The sequence below is a fragment of the Taudactylus pleione genome, unplaced genomic scaffold (genome assembly GCF_031769625.1).
Source record: "Taudactylus pleione unplaced genomic scaffold, aTauple2 ptg000102l, whole genome shotgun sequence".
NCBI classification, from domain to species: Eukaryota; Metazoa; Chordata; class Amphibia; order Anura; family Myobatrachidae; genus Taudactylus; species Taudactylus pleione.
Window position 1 is genome coordinate 6599617 of NW_028284504.1, and position 16767 is coordinate 6616383.

Below are 16767 nucleotides of genomic sequence, written 5' to 3' on the forward strand. Positions count from 1 at the left end.
AGCCTCATTCCCTCCAGCCTCTATGGTTTCAGCAGGCCCAATGTGTGTCAGTGTCAGCCTCACTCCACCAGCCTCTCTTAAACTTGCAAGCACCTCCCCCCCCCCCCCCCCCCGTGCAGCCGCCACTTACTTGCAGCTCCTCTGCCCGCTGCTTGTCAACCGCATCACTGTGTCCTGGAGGTGGGGACCCGGGTTGGGCCGCAGATGGGCTGCACGGAGGCGGAGACGTCAGTGATGACTGACAGGCTCCGCACCTCAAAGGCTTGTGGGAGGAGCTGCTGCGGCTAAGCAGCAGCTCCCCCGTCAGCATTTTTTCATTATCATCAGCAGCGCTTGCTTTTGCCCATGCGCTGCTGAAGTTGCAGAGCTGCCCGATCGGTGATGGGCTCCGATCACGGCAGCGGTGGGGGTGGGCAAGTGCTGGGTGACAACCGGCCACTATGGGGACCGGCCCAGCGGGAACTAGCCCGGTTTCCCGGCGGCCCAATCTGCCCCTGGTTGGAGTTCTAGGCACTGAGCCCATATTCTGTCAGCAGAGTGTGAAGTGCGAACAGACATGCTGAGTACAGTAGTCCTCCAGACATATTGCTATGCCAGGATACAATTTACTTGGTCAAAGTACATGTGGTGTTGAATATTTAATGCAGTTGTTGATGCTGGTGGCGTTTAGTCTACAGCTTAACTAGCTCTTAGAACAAGTAGCATAAAAGACAGGGATGTCACAGGTGTAACAGTGGTATGCAGATATATATGATCACCCTTGAGCTTAAGATGTTGCTAGGTGTTGTAGTGCGTTGGGTGTGATATAGGTAAATACACCGGCGGATGGTAGCACTATTGCCCCCCACTATAGCAATTGTGATACAGCATACTTGCAGTGCCCAGTATGGCTCTGGGACTGGTGAGTCTCCTGGGTCCGTCCGTTCTCATGGGATGCCATGTAGGAACGATGCATGGAGATGCTGCTCGTGCGCAGTAGCACATGACAGAGGTCAGGCCTGTTTGACTCAATGTTTGCTCTGGCTCAGATATTGTGTACTAGGCACCTGATTCGGGCAATTGATCGGCCAATATATCTGCTGCCCGTCGGCCAGTGTGTACCAGCGATATGTCTGTGAACTGCATCGTTCACAGACATGTCACATTGGCTGCGCTGCACAGCCGATGGACAGATATGTCTGCAGACATATCTGTCCATCGCCAGGTGTGTACGGTGTGTACACCGCAGACCGCCGGTACACACATAGAGGCAGCATGCGGGGAGGGGGGCGGGACACGCTCTAGATTAATTAATTGGGGTGCAGCTACGCACATTCCTATGCCTGCTATGCATACAGCTTAATGTATGGTGGAAATGTTATAAATGCTCCGAGGCCCCACCCTTACTCCATAGTAACATATAATACATAGTTGTCATGAGGAATATTATGCTTACATAAACAATTAAACCCGTAACTTTGTCCAGATATGGGGACTCAAGCATGATTCTCCCTACCTCCCTCCCTACCATGATTCTCCCATTTGTCACCTTGACACCCAACCGTTCCCATCCCAAACCTTTCCCTTACCTGCATTAAACACATGCTGTCATACTTAGGATTGTTTGTACCAATATACACTAATGTATTTCAATTGTAAGAAAAGGTTTTAGTACTCTAAAACATAGTACTCTAAAACATATGCACCTGTTTGAATATTAAAGGGAACAAAATAAAAAAATTGGAAATTTGTGTTTATGCAAATGCCCCCTTAACACGAATTACTCTGACCCACCTACAGAGCATGTTACTGTGTCTTTTGCCGGTCGCACATTTGTGACTTTATGCAAATGCCACTACATAGCCCTTCCCGGGTGTACATCTGTGTGTACCAATATGCAAAAGACTGAGATGCGCACTGTCAGCGTTTAATGAGCAAACACCAATGGTTCCTGTACTTTGCTACTTAATGGATATAATAGGGTAACCCTTGTAGCTCCTCTTGAGATTACAGGAGCTATCTCCTTTATTCTGATCCATTAGATGACTGGACCTATCACAAGTCCCTTTTAGTGATCAATGGCACATAAGATGCTTTTAAGGTAGATTACGTCAGACTGTAATGAAAGCTGTACAAAAAGGTGGCTTCCTTTAAAAGCATGTGATTCATCTGCCTGTAATTCCTTTCATCAAAACAAAGTATCAACAAAGCTAGATATCGATCTCTAATAACTTATTGCAGCATGAAAGCTGGAGCCAATGACACAGCCACAATGCTCTATGGTTTTACAGCTAATAACGTATATCTCCAACATAGGAGCCAGCATTGTGGACATTGTAGGTGCGTGAGCACCCCCAATATTTATGCTGCGCTGGTATTAACCATATCTGTGCATGGCATTCTTCTGTCATATGGTTGGGATGCAGGTGGGGAAGAGTAATGACAACAACGCCTATCATTTTTAAAAGTAGACTCCTATGACCTCCAGTGGTGTACTGTCTACGCTTCTCATATATTGTACAGTCCTGGTATGCCTGGAGACATGGGTACACACTGAGACTGTAGGGTTGTTTAGAAATACAAATATACATTTTATCTGATCCAAGAAACCTGTGTATCCTTCAGCACCCAACTTTAAGTAACATCAACTTCTCTCTTTGTACCCTGCCAACTTGATTGGTGCAGTTACTTAACAGGAATATACAGTCTTTATATGGAACATAGATTAGTTTCTACCACCAACCATGTGTGAATTTAAGTTATTTCTTCTGCGCCTTATTGCGGCTCCTGACTATGAAGACTACTTATACTTCATCGTTTGTTTCATTTTGACAAGAGCTGTATAGAAGTTTTTTGAAAACATATGCAAATAGTCAAGTTTGGGATAGGGGGATAGCACTGGGAAATAGAATTGTATAGTAATGGGGGTGGGTAATCAGGGGATAAGTTTCAGATACATATCATTAATATTCTAAATACTTAATTCTTCATGGTACACACCTATTTGCCTTTAGATCTCAGTGGGATTTATAGTCTTTGTTTCTTTGACCTGACAGAGATTTCTCCAGATTGACTTCTAGATCAGTCATGTACAGTGAGATGTGTACATAATTTATTTGAGCAAGGAAAAGCTCACGGACACACAGAATCTGTGGCGTGAAGCTGTCATTATGAATGTATAAAAATACCTAAACATCATGCTTTATTTTTAGTCGTAAGGCTGAACACTGTGTATTCTGGCCACAAATACACTACTTGGACTGAGATTCGAGCACTACCATAACAGCCATGGATCATGGATGCTTAACCTTTACCATCACTAAAGTACAGAAAGGGATGGTGGATGTATCAGGCTCATTCTGAAGGCTGCCCTTCAAGCCACTGTGTTGGACAGTTAAATTTCCCCAGCTTGTGGACCTTAAGTGGAATCTGAACCCCAAAATGATCATGTATTTTTTAAATATCTAAGAGATAACTCACAAAAGTCCTCAGTAGAGTGCTGAAACACAACTCCAAGGTAGTTGATGTCCTTCATTATAGCTTGAACTTAGGGTAACCTAAGTAAATATCAATAAAGCTAAACTATTCCTTTTTCTTTGCAGTTTTTACGTGCACTGCAAGCATATTTTAGCAGAAGAGGCATTCATGTCGATAGGACAGCTCCTTCATTTATTATATTGTCTTCAAAGCCGCGAATCAGCAGAGCGTCTTACCTGGATGATGACACACTTTTAGAGTCGCAAGTAAGTGCTGGTGGCTCCAACAAGGACATTCAATGGGTAAGTTGGGATTCTGAATAGCAATTACAATTAATTAAGTTATGGAGGGTTAATTAAATAAAACAAAATGTATATTAACCACTTAACTGGCTAATGTTTTTTCAAGAAATCACTTAGGAATTAAAAAGCATTTTCAAAACCATATTTAAATATTGTAGTGGTAAAAAAGTATAGCGTGTATAGGACCCCGCAATAGCAAAACCCCACCCCTCCAGTGGCAACACCCCCCCCCCAGTGGAAATAGGTCCCACTGTGGTACTCCCCCTCCCAACCCAGTGCAAATATGTAGCCATTGAATAATTTCCCCCTCCCCCTTCAATAGCAATAAACTCCCATGGTAAAAGAAAAACCCCACCCCCCCCTAGTGGTAATAGATCCCCAAAACATTAACATTCCCATTAATCCCCATGAGCATTAACCCCTCCCAGTAACCATAGATCTCCCCTTAGGTTCCCCTCTTCTCTTAACGCAGAAGGCAGCAGCGGGTCACAGGGATGGGCTGATCACCAGTCTCAAGCTGATCTGTGCATGCGGAGAGCCGAGATCAGCACATAGAGGGGAATTTCACTTCATCTCTCTGCACTTAATTTATCCTTTACTACCAGTCATATGGCATTCTGGAGTGCAAAATTATTAGTGATGTCAGCAGTCAGAAATCAATTCATCACTGCTGGGGGGACAGGTGAGAAGATGACAGCGCAGCCACTGCCGCGGTCCCTGAAACTTCCGTCCGGAGCTCCTGACGGCCGCAACTGTTCTCTCCCACGGCTGATCTCTCCCTGCAGCTGCTCTCTCCCCTGGACCCGCTGCCACTACTGTCCACCAGACCAGATGTGAGGTGGGGGGTGATTTCCTGATCACTATACAGAGTCTCTCCAAAGGCTATGACCATGCATTACCGGCCTAAGTGAGGTGGCATTTTAGGATCTGCGTACCCTTCCTACCAGATCTTTTATTGCTTCCAGGCTAATTTGTTTAAATGTTCACCCTCTACTAGCAACTATTCAGCTACTCAAGTTGCACTGTATTTTTTTGATCCAGTGTCTCGATCCCCCTGTCAGTGTCTTCTGACCCCCCAGCTGCCTCCCACCACTGCACGGATTTTTCTCTGTGTTAAACTGGTCTCCCTAACTGCACTAAAGTCGTACCCTCTTGTGTGCTTCTCTAGGCCTTCTAATTCAATTCAACGCATCACTCTGTACGCTCACTGTCCCAAACCTTCTGTAACTGCTCAACCTACTCAAGAAGTTCCTTGCCCCTCCACCTGTAAATCTCACCATTACCATGAACAGATCTAACGCTAACACCAGAAAACAGGTGGGTGGCGACATTGCCAACATTTCTCCAAAGGTGACAAACCACCTATGACCACCGATCCTCCCTCCTACCGCCTTTCCCTAAAAGGAGGACAATATGGCCTTACAATCCCTTATCACAGACCTCAAAGAATCTTTGGAAACTAAACTAGACAAAGCTGTCTCAGCCATCAGATCTGATCTATTCTCACTCTCTACCAGAACCTATAAATTAGAGTCCCGTCAGGACACCCTCCAGAGGGTCCAAAACGAGACTCACAGAGAACTGGATCATATTGTTCAAAATCTAGCTGATCTCCGCACTAAAAATGAAGATTTAGAGAACCATGAGAGGAGAAATAATCTATGCATTCGCAATATCCCAGAATCAGTATCCCCGGACAACTTAGAGACTTACCTTCACAAAATATTCTCTTACATCCCCCCCGATTTAGGCTCTCACCAACTACCCCTGGAGAGAGCTCATCGGGCCCTCAGGTCCAAACCTCGAGACGGCGACCCTCCAAGGGATGTAATCATGTGTTTCCTGAGCTTCAAGGACAAAGAACAAGTTCTAGCTCCAACGCGTGGCAAACCGTACATCCTCTATGATAATGCTAAACTTCAGTTCTTTCATGATCTTGCCCCTGTCACGATCCTTAATCGTTGAGAACTTTGGGATTTGACAAGTGCACTCCGTGACCGTGGGATTCAATATCGCTGGGGTTTCCCCTTCAAGCTGCTGGTTGACTTCAACGGTAAAACGGTTATCATCAGGGATCCCAAGGAAGGCAAAGACTTTCTTACTCACTTGGAAGACTCAGGCCCACCTCCTTCTTCTTCCGTGGATACTTAACGATGTTCTCTGTCACACCTCTTCACTGAATCCTACATGTGATCTCACGAAACGTCACAAATCTAGGATTTTATTACATTATAGCATATGATACCTTTTCTCTCTTATTGGGTTCTTCAGTTACCCTCAGAACTTCGTCTTAACAACCACCTTATATCCTTTCAATAGCTATACCAATATCATGTTCTGATGTACATAATTGTCTGCACTCCACCACTATGTTAAACGCTGAACACGGCTGCAGTGAATATATCTGACTGCCGGGGGTAATTACCAGCGTGTTGTGTGATATAATATAAGCAGCCTTAAACAGCTGCCTACCTAACTTTAAGTCACATTTGTAACATCAGTATATATAATTAATACTGGTAGAAACTATTAACATATTATGGAAAAGCTACAGCAGTTTTGATACATGCTAACTACAATGTGGACCACATAAGTAACGCTAACCACGGTTGCAGTGAATGTATCTGACTTCCGATGGTATTTATTAGCGTACTATGTGACACTCTGTAACAGCTATTAGCAACTGTATATTTAACTCTGAGCCATACTATAGACTCAGTTTTGAACGCTGACCGTGGCATAGCTGTAGCAGTCCTCCATGTATGTTAAATGTTTGAACACAGTTCCAGTGAATGCACTAGACTGCCAGTGGTAATTAATAATATAGCACATAACTGACTTTATATAAGCTGCCCATATTGATCCACTGTTGATAATATTGTAACTAAATATCAAACAATATAAATGCTGAACACGGGTGCAGTGAATATATATGACTGCCGGGGGTAATTATCAGCATAATATGTGATACAGTATAAGCAGCTTTCAACAGCTGTCCACCTAACTTCAATTTACACTGTCATATCAGTGTATATAACCAACACTGGTGGAGATTATTAGCTTATATGGAATAACTACAATAGCTCCAATATTCCATTAGTGTAAGATTTGCTGTATATGGGGTTTGTTCCGCTTAGTCAATATAGTCAATAGACTATGAGTATATCCCCGACACACTGGTTTTAACACAATTTTTATTTAATTTATTTATTTTTATTTTCAATTTCAATACTTCGTCAACCTACTCTCGGAGGGGAAATATCTTTCTTAAATAATACTTATTAAAAGTTATATTTTAAATCTATCAAATCGGTTGGTGCACCATTGACCTACCGTTTTCTGTGTTCTTTTGTTGTGATTATTGGCAGTTGGTAGCACACCCCTCCTTCAATAGGTAATTTGTTTCCTTCATTATAATTTGAGGTGGTACCGATTAAGAGCTAGTGCAGTAGTATCTTTTGCTTCAACATAATAATATGCCTGAAATTGATAAAATACTTAACAGACATATTGGCAAATAAGATTAAAAAAAAAATCTGACCATATGAAGAGGCCCCAGTGATGATGGAAGTTACCTGGCTACTCGTCCATGCTGGAATGGCTGGAACTTGTACAATGAACACACAGGCCTTTGACACGATCAGTCCATATTTTGCTACTTTAGTGCAGCCATGAATGCCCCTCACCCTTTCAAATACAAAACAAAGGCAGAGTCCCATTACTTTAACTTAATTATTATGAAAAAAGAATATATTGATTTGCTAACATGAACATTTGTGTAAATCTTTGCAACTAATCTATTGCTCTTTTGATGGGAGCTAATATACTGATTTGCTCTCATAAGAGCATGTCCACAGAAGTGGTTTGTTGAGATGACACAGCATAGAGGTCAATGAATCTTTGGCTGAATCTAGAACACAACTCAATAAATCTCTTGTGAGCTTGCTGTTTATATTAATCCTGTCTACTAAAATATAAATATTCCCTTTTTTCATCCCAGGAAAACTTCTTCTAATCGACGCCGCGGGATACCAGGGACCACCACTGTGGACGAATATTTTTTTATTCAACAGTATTAAAAGTTATGTTTCAATTAATAAACTTTTTCATATTTTGTGTGCCACATTGTACAATTTCTTTTTTGTCTTACTATCCTTAGAATTTGACACATATCCCTCCTGTGGCTCTATGGGATTTGTCAGTGGTGCTCAAAGCACTTCAGGAACCTCCATTTGAACCTCTGGAATCAGTGAATATCAAGTGGCTGCACATACTCAAATATAATGTACGCTAACATCCATATGCAGATTTGGTACTTGTGCATCATTATGTTTGGAGAGGTGGAAAAGTAATGGTAGACTTACCTTTGTTAACTCTTTTTCTTCGAAGTCCATAGGGTCCACAGAGATACCATGGGGAAAATGTGGCTGGAGTGATCCAGGCACCAAACAGTTAAGCTTTCAACTCCCACGATGCCTCAGGTCCTCCTCCACATATACCCCGCCCCTAGCTTCAGGCATTCAGGTTTGTAAACAAGCCCAAGGCAGGAGAAGGAAAAAGGAGAAGGAAGGACAATGTACACCAGAAACACTCTCACACAAGATGAGGGAATCCGTGACCGAAAGAAAAATTAGCCAGGTGCGTCAGGGTGGGTGCTCTGTGGACTTCAAAGGAAAAGAGTTAACAAAGCTAAGTCTACCATAACTCTTATTTTCTTCATCATGGTCCATAGGTATCCACAGGGATACAATGGGTTTGTCCTAAAGCAGTTCCCCTAAGGGTTGAGACGCTCCAGAGCAGAAAGGAGAACCCGCCGCCCAAAGGAGTCTGTCTCCATGGGTAGTCTAAGGCCTCCCAAACCATAGTCCCCAACAGTAGAGCGAGATACAAGGGAGTGAGATAGACATGGGGGAGAGGGAGAGAGAGATATAGGAGGGAGAGAGTGAGGGGGTCGGAGCAACACAGAAGGAAAAAAAAGCTGCAATAGCTAGTGACCCAGCGGTTCCAAAATACATATCGGTGTGTGCTAAAAGCTGTTATTTCTCAGTCCCTTTCGTCTATATAATATACCACATATCTGTTATGCAACCCCCCAGGAATGCACCAGAGCACAATGTAGCAGTGAAATACAACAAGTTTATTTGCAGAAACATGAAAACAAACTTAGGTTGTGGTTGGTTAGTGCTGATGAAATTAAACAGTCCAGGAATACACGATTCCAGGACATGAATAACAGGAAAGCAGATGAACACAATCTTGTGAAAAAATGCAAATGGTATCAGGCAAAAACAGGCTGTATCAGGTATAGCAGGATTTCCAGACAAATGAAACTTTGAAAATGCAGATGAACTTGGCTAGTAATCCAGAAACCAGAATAGCAGAGGCAGGACCAGGATAAGCGACCTCTTAACATCAGACCAGGAACTTAATGAATGCTGGCCTCAGGCTGACTAAAAAGCCATCTGACAGGTGTAGTCCATGCCGTCTAATAGATTGATCAATCACCAGGTACCTGATCTCCAGCAATGTCCAAACAGCAGCACCTCTGGCAGGATGCAGAACTGCAGTACATATAAGAAGGACCTAATGACCCCTGCTGGTGAAAAAGCATATAGCAAGGATAAAGCAAAACAGGCAATACTAACAATATCAGTGCTAGGAGCTGTGTTATTCCTCCTCATATATCACCCTCTACTCATACTTCCCTACTCTCCTGAAATGGTCGGGAGCCTCCCGAAAAGCGCTCCCGACCACCAGGAAGACTAGGCAAGTCTTCCAGAACCAGCCACCGCCGGCCTGCACCCCCCATTGCAGCCTGCACTCCCCCCGTGACCACCCACTTACTGTGCAATAGTGGGCAGTCCGGGGGGGCGATGACGCGATTTGCACTAAACAGCCTAAAAGTCGGTAAGTATGCCTCTACTGTAAATAATAAAATAACCCCCATGTCAATGTGTGCCTCCCTATACTATCCCTGCCAGCCTGGAATCTCCCCACAGGGTCACAACACTTACCAGCCTGCTTTTTCATCCAGCTGTTGTTCTCTGCTCCCACAGTCACCAAGTGCGTGGCCTTCGTGGAGTAGGAGAAATCATCTCAAAGAGATTATGCAACCTTGGCAGTGCATTCATTTTAATATATATATATATATATATATATATATATATATATTTATGTGGTACCCCAAGCCTGGGTGTATTGACTCATGTAGTGTCCTATATAGAATGTACATATGTACTGGGGCAGGTAATATGCGATGAGTCAGCAGCTGGTCACATGACTCTGAACCTGCTGGAACCAGCTGCAGGTGACTGAGAGGGGCAGTTACAACAGTTAGAGCCAGCCCTGAGGTGACGGTGAGGAAGGGTCTGTGCAGCAACACTCACCGGAGTCTCTGCGGTTAATATTGGCTGCTGAAGCTCCTGACATTGTGCCTGTTGTCCAGCGATGACTGACAGCACATGCAGCTGGAGGTGGAGAACGGAAGACGGATCCCTTCCATCAGGAGGCCTGGCTGTGAGGCAGACTCTCCCTCCTACAAGGCAGGCAGTGACGTGAGCTGGGAGCCCGGTGCCTGAGCGTATGTGAAGGTGGTGATCTCCCCATCGGCAGGCTTCCACGTCATTATATGGGACTGAACTTCTGGAAAGTTCTGTATTTACACAGAGCATAGCCCTGCATGTACATCTTATGTCCCAGCTGTCAGGCTATGCACAGTGACAAGCAGCTTCCCAGCATTGTGTACTGCATACCCTCCCAGCATAGAGTCCCCTTGTATACAGCCTAGCTACACAGCACCATCAGGGATCCACGGTAATTCATTAGTGCATGACTCCAGCTAGTTACAACCTTTCCACTGCAACTGCTGCAAAAGAATAGAAACGTAATAACTACGCTTGGAATAACTACATTTTAAGGATATAATTGCTACAAGGACTGTTCACCTTCATTCACAGCACAGAGAGATATCAACTTGCAAACAAAGTGTAGCTCTGTTCTCAGGAACAGCTCATCTTTAGTCAGTACAGGTTAAAAAAGGGAAAAGGAGTCCCCGCCAGGGTACAGAATAACACATAGGTGTCTATTTACTAAGCAGTGTTAGGAGACAGAGTGAAAAGTGATAAGGTGCCAGCCAATCAGCTCCTAACTGCCATCTCACAGGCTGGGTTTGAAAAATGACAGTTGGGATCTGATTGGCTGGCACCTTATCACTTTTCACTCTGTCCCCTAACACTGCTTAGTAAATAGACCCCATAAAGAGTAAAACTATATATGCTTAGCCAGCAAAAGTAGGAAAGAATAGGATCCTAACAATATCTTACATGCACCACCTCTACAGGCTCAGCGCAGCGACCTGACTAGGAAGGGACTGTGGCCCTGATTCAGAACCGGACGCTCTGACAGAGCGCTCGCTCTGAATCAGGGCTGTCCTTCTCTTTTTTTAGAGCGGCCTCCTGGCCGCTCGCATAGCTGTGGGTGACCACCCACAGCTATAACGAGCTGCCAAAAAGATGGTCGTGATGGTCAAGACCATCATGACCATCGGACTTGCGACGAGACCCTTGTGGTAGGGTCTCGTTGCCGCAAGCCCTGGAATGCTTTTGGCTCTGACAGAGCCAAAAGCACTCCCACTGACATCACTTGTGATGTCAGTGGGGCTGGCCCTAGACGGTAGGCGTTCCCATGGGAACGCTTCCATCTGGGCAGCCACACCCCCTGTCACTCACCATCGACAGCACGCCCCCTTTGGTACGAGACCCATAGCGACGGCTTGGCAGTCGCTATCCGGGTCTCGCGCATGCGCACCATGGAGCCGGGTTCGTCGTGCGCATGTGCACTGGGCCAACATCGACCCACTTGCGAGCGCTCAGCGCTCGTGAGCGGGTCTGAATCAGGCCCTGTGTTACTGAGCTGAAAGTATTAGCGAAAGCAAGGATGAAATATATAGTTACGTTGGATGTGATATTACGTATAACTGTTTTCTCTAAAATTGTACCGGAAGTATCTAGTCTTTTTAGCTTGCTTACTCTAATTTAAATAATATAAGTGAAGTATCTGAAAAAAGTAATAGCATGTTGTGAAATACTTACAGTACCTTTGCACTGCCAAACAAGTTTAATGTTCTTCTCAACCAAGGGGCAATTTGAGGAATCCAGATACATTCCTGAGCTCCAGTACAATAAATGGTTATATTGTTCTGTGTGAATTACTTACCTGAAAATGTTTAAACATGTATCTTACTGTTGAAGTGTATCAATGTTATATTTGTGATGCAATCTCAAATGGTTTAAAGAATCAGTACTGTTAATAAATAGAAGCTTTCTTGGCATGAATTGGCATAATTTATTGTGGGAAGAGTAAAACTTCTACTACTCTACGGTGAAGACATCTTCAGAGGAGACAACACAGAGTGCATTATTCTGTATTCCTTCTAGTAAGATACCTGAGCATCACACCATCCTATACGACCTGGCAGGGTACCACATATATATTTATTGCAATAAATGTCAAGCAATATAAGCCAGGTGAAGAGGCAAATTTCATTGAACTATGGCACGCTGCAACCTCCTCTTCTGTTATTTTGGATTTTAGGAAGGAGACGAGCTCTGGGTGAGTTGAATGACATTGCATGACTACAAGTAACCATCTACTTCAGATTTAAGATTAAGGGCTGAATTCAATTAGAAGCGAAAAGCCGCGATTGGCGAAAAGTTTTTGCGATTGGCGAAAAGTTTTCAACCAAATTTGTGCTTAACACCTGTTTTCTAAGTATCTCTGTATTCAATTTCCGAGAGTTGTCGCCTAGGCGAAAACTCCATAGGCAAAAACAAGTGAAAAAGTTTCTCCAGCAAAAGGCAGGAGAAAAGAAGTGCAAAATCCATATTATGGGGTACAAATGTGGGGACTTGGTTCAAAACCCTTTGGACACTCCCCTAATGACTAATTGGTAAAAAAAAAAATTATCTTAATTCATCCCCCAAAAAAAGACACGTCATTTTTGGGGGCGAAAATCTAAAAAGTGTGGGAAAATGGGTAAAAAGTAGGGGGCCAGGTATTTTGGGGGGCTATAAGGTTGAGAAAGGTGTTTTTAAGATTACAGGTAGCTGCAGCAGGTGTATTATGATTTTTTAAATCTTCACTTTAGAGACACGAAAATATAATAGTACCCATTTACATGTACCCCAAATTTAACTGCGGTACTTATTTTCTCAAAAAACATTGCATTATACCATTTTTTCACACTTATGCAAACATGCATACCAGGCATTTAACTCATTTTAAGATCACTAAATACATTTATTGGGGCTATTAATACTCTTCTATATTGATTTCCAGGGTCAGTGAGGCTTTTTTTGGGTGTACAGACTGATTTTTCCCCAAATATGCTGTCCTTTTCACTAGTTTCGTTATTAAATACATTCGCCTATCCGCTTTTTTGCCTGTTTTGGAATTGAATACAGAGATAAGCGGGGACGCGCATGGTGAAAACATCGTTTCCAAACAGGTGAAATCATCACGCTTTTCGCCGACCTCGGCTTTTCGCAGCTAATTGAATTCACCTCTAAAGGTCCATAAACTGCAAAAAACTATTTCAACGCCTTTGAGCATACATCACGAAAGACTCATCCTGCTCGCAACCTATGGAGTCTCTAGCAGTTTTAGCCTACTGTAACTGCCTGTTGTAAGCATTGACAGCTCACATCTGATTGAATCCAACCCCAAATGTTGTGGGTATGGGGAAATTCTAGGCAGAGTCAAGAGTAAAATAAATGTAAAATTCCTTTGTTATTTATAAATTGATTTCAATCACTACACAATATTCCAGGGAGAAGACTGAGAGCACATTGCAGCACTTCAGGAAACCTCTCCCCTTAAGCCAAAGGATAAATGGGAAGCTTTTTGGACCAATGTTGATTGATTTAGTGTGAGTGATGCGGCTAGTGGCCATGTAAAACACACATGGGCAGCCAGTGGGCGCATGAAATACTACAGGGCTGTCTAACCCCATGATGGGCACAAATGCCCCACTATTTCCCCCCACCCACCCATTCACTCAGCCTCTACACATATTCCTGTAACACCTGTCTAACTCCATGACGGGCACATTCCCCACTATTTACCCTCACCCACCCACTCAGCCGCTACACGTATTCCTGTAACACCTGCAGCCTAAAATTGACTGGGATCTCATGATCGGTTTAAACTGAAAATTAAAAACTATGGGGCAGATTTATCAAGTCTTGGATAGAGATAAAGTGGCGAGAGATCAAGTACCAACCAATCAGCTCCTATATCTTTCAAACACAGCTTGTAACCTGATAGGATCTGATTTATCTCTCTCCACGCTTTGATAAAACTGCCCCTATGTTGTGTAACGATACTGCCTTTGAACCTCTATATACCCCTGCCTATACCTTCTAATATCCTGCCTATAAACCTCTAATGATGACGCTAATTTGCGTACGCAGTCATCCAGTAAATAAAGACTCCAGACCTAGAACCTGTGGTTCCAAAGCACAAAGTATTATTGAAGTAAAAGTACAGCAGTTACACGCTATGATCCTCATATAATCTTAGCGCAAAGAGATTATACAGACCCAAGTACAATTATACATACGCAGCGCTCTCTGGTCCAAATGTAGGCATCAGCAAGAAACCCCTCGTCAATCAGCATTCAGCATGAAGACTAGGAACCCAGGGTCAGAGCACACATATTTATATCCCCCAGGAATAAACAACACAATAGAGAAGTTTGTTGCTAATACCATTGGTCCTAAAGGATAGGGCATATGTTACAAGGCATTTAACAGGTTGGTTCAAATAGACACAATCCAGCCTCTGGTGGTCTCTGGTTTCCCGCCTCATGCAAATCCTAACAGTTGTTCATATAATGTACATTTTGTTGCTTGAAGTCTCTGCGGTCCATAATTGGGAATGCATGTTGCGATCTCTCCATCGATATTACCGGAATACTGTTGAGAGAGTACGCATCAGTACAATACCAAACATGGCTTACTTATCACGTCTAAAACCTTAGTTACGAAATAACCTTTATTTCCTAGCAATGATAATAAATGTGCATACTCGAATCTTATACCTTAAAGCTTATGGAACCTTGTATGTGAATATGTACTGTGTAAGTATATGGGGTTTGATGTAAAGACGCTAGTTAACTTGGGGCAGATGCGTGTGCATGGAGCTAATATTCAGAGTTTTCATACAGGGTCTTATGCATTCGCTAATATGCGACTAGTTAACAGCGCAATTGTGCGTATTAATGTGTGTATGAGAAATGGTGAAAGATGCAATCGCATGATGCTAATAGTAATATCGCCACATGTACTAAAGTGTGAGTTTATCTAAAATGGCACTTAGGCGGCCATTCGCAAAATGGCGTCTTGCGATCTCATTTCCAAGATGGCGTCTTGCGGCCAGTTGCAAGATGGTGTCGCTGCGATCCAATTTTAAACTGATCTTGTCTCAGCCAATTATCCAGCTTCGACAGTCCACATGCTATCACAATCTGATTTTAAAATATAATTTAGGCTTACATTTATATACTATTTAGTGTTATTATGGGAAGGCACAAGGTGGTTCTTAATCCATCAATAATGTGTCTCTGAGTGGGGACATAAAATTACTATTATACGTACACCGCGGATCTTGGAAGATCATGTGAAAGGTGTGGGGATACACCAGTCCTATAAAGGCAGTCTTGAAGGGGAAATTTGAGACTTTACATTATCTCAGGTGTTTTAAAATAATATTTCAATAATACATTCTATGCATGTCTAAATATAATACATTAAATGATGGTATTTCCTAGTTCAGGGTTGTAATGCAGTTCTGTATTTACCTCGGTATTCATACTGACCACCATCATAATTTCGTTCTTTCGTTTTACTCTATTTTAACATTTTCCACACTTCGACACAATAGGAACACACCGGACACATATGCCAATTATTAAGATGACAATCAGTATAAGGATTAAGAATTTGCCGATGCTGGCGATCACTTCCTGGACCCATTCCCCTAGACCTGAGAACCATTTCACTGGGTTCAGCCATGAAAACCATCCTTCTATCTTCTACCCTACTTCAGTCACTGAAGCATTATGGTTCTTACGAAATTCCCATTTTAGCTGCAGAATTTCATCCATCTTCCGGTCTATCACTTCCTTAGGGTCGCTGGTATCATTGGTGACATAGGTGCAACATTTTACTCCAAATTGGGTGGCCAACGTTACGCAATACCCTCCAGTAACAGCAGTTAAATCATTTAACACTAGCCTGTGTTGCACCAGTTCTTTCTTGTACGCTTGCAATTCTCTCCCTGTATACCTGAATGTGTCATCGTACATCTTGGTGATATTATCTATCAATTTAGCAAGTTCCTGAATATATCTAAAGTTTAATGTACCCCGAGCGATCCTGGTGGGATCCAATGCGACTAAAACTTGAAAGCCAGTTGTCTCACTAATTAACTGAGTGGCTTTGTGCACGTCACCAGGTATCATATTTCTTTTGCCTCTGTGTTCATATTGTGTGTGAAGATATGGTGATGGTGTGTTTTTATGTATACCAAGCATTTCAACATGTGTTAGGGTCATAACTTCTGGTACTACTCTTCCCAGGTAACACAAACCATCGGAACTCGGGGAGAGCCATTTATACGCTTTTCTTCCACTTATGAAATATACATTATCAGGGAGAACATAAGGAATGGCATGCATCATTATCATTAAGCACATTTCCCTTGCAAACAATCCTATTTCTGGGTCTTCCATCTGGTACATGCAAGTTTCTGGTTGTATTATCTTAGCACAATAACCATTTGGCACCTTACCAATAATTTCTTTGGTGGAACTCAATGCATACCAGTACCTAAAATGTCTCCCACTAGATTTAATTGAGCATAAAAGATCATGGTTTATGGACTCATTATCAGCTCTTTGTGAGAAGGTCATCGTCTGATTATTCCCCGTCACTTCCCAACTCCCGGGTTT

The 16767-nt window shown here is 43.0% G+C and overlaps 1 protein-coding gene across 1 annotated transcript in view; it reads left to right on the forward strand.

Moving 5' to 3' along the window:
* Nucleotides 1-7809, forward strand: part of LOC148525668 (uncharacterized) — an 80801-nt gene extending 72992 nt beyond the window's left edge. The window contains exons 5-6 of the mRNA XM_088470720.1: nt 3582-3758; nt 7759-7809. Coding sequence (XP_088326846.1) covers nt 3582-3758; nt 7759-7773 — 192 coding nt within the window. The 3' untranslated portion in view covers nt 7774-7809. The remainder of the gene's footprint in view (nt 1-3581; nt 3759-7758) is intronic.
* The last annotated feature ends 8958 nt before the right edge of the window (nt 7810-16767 follow it).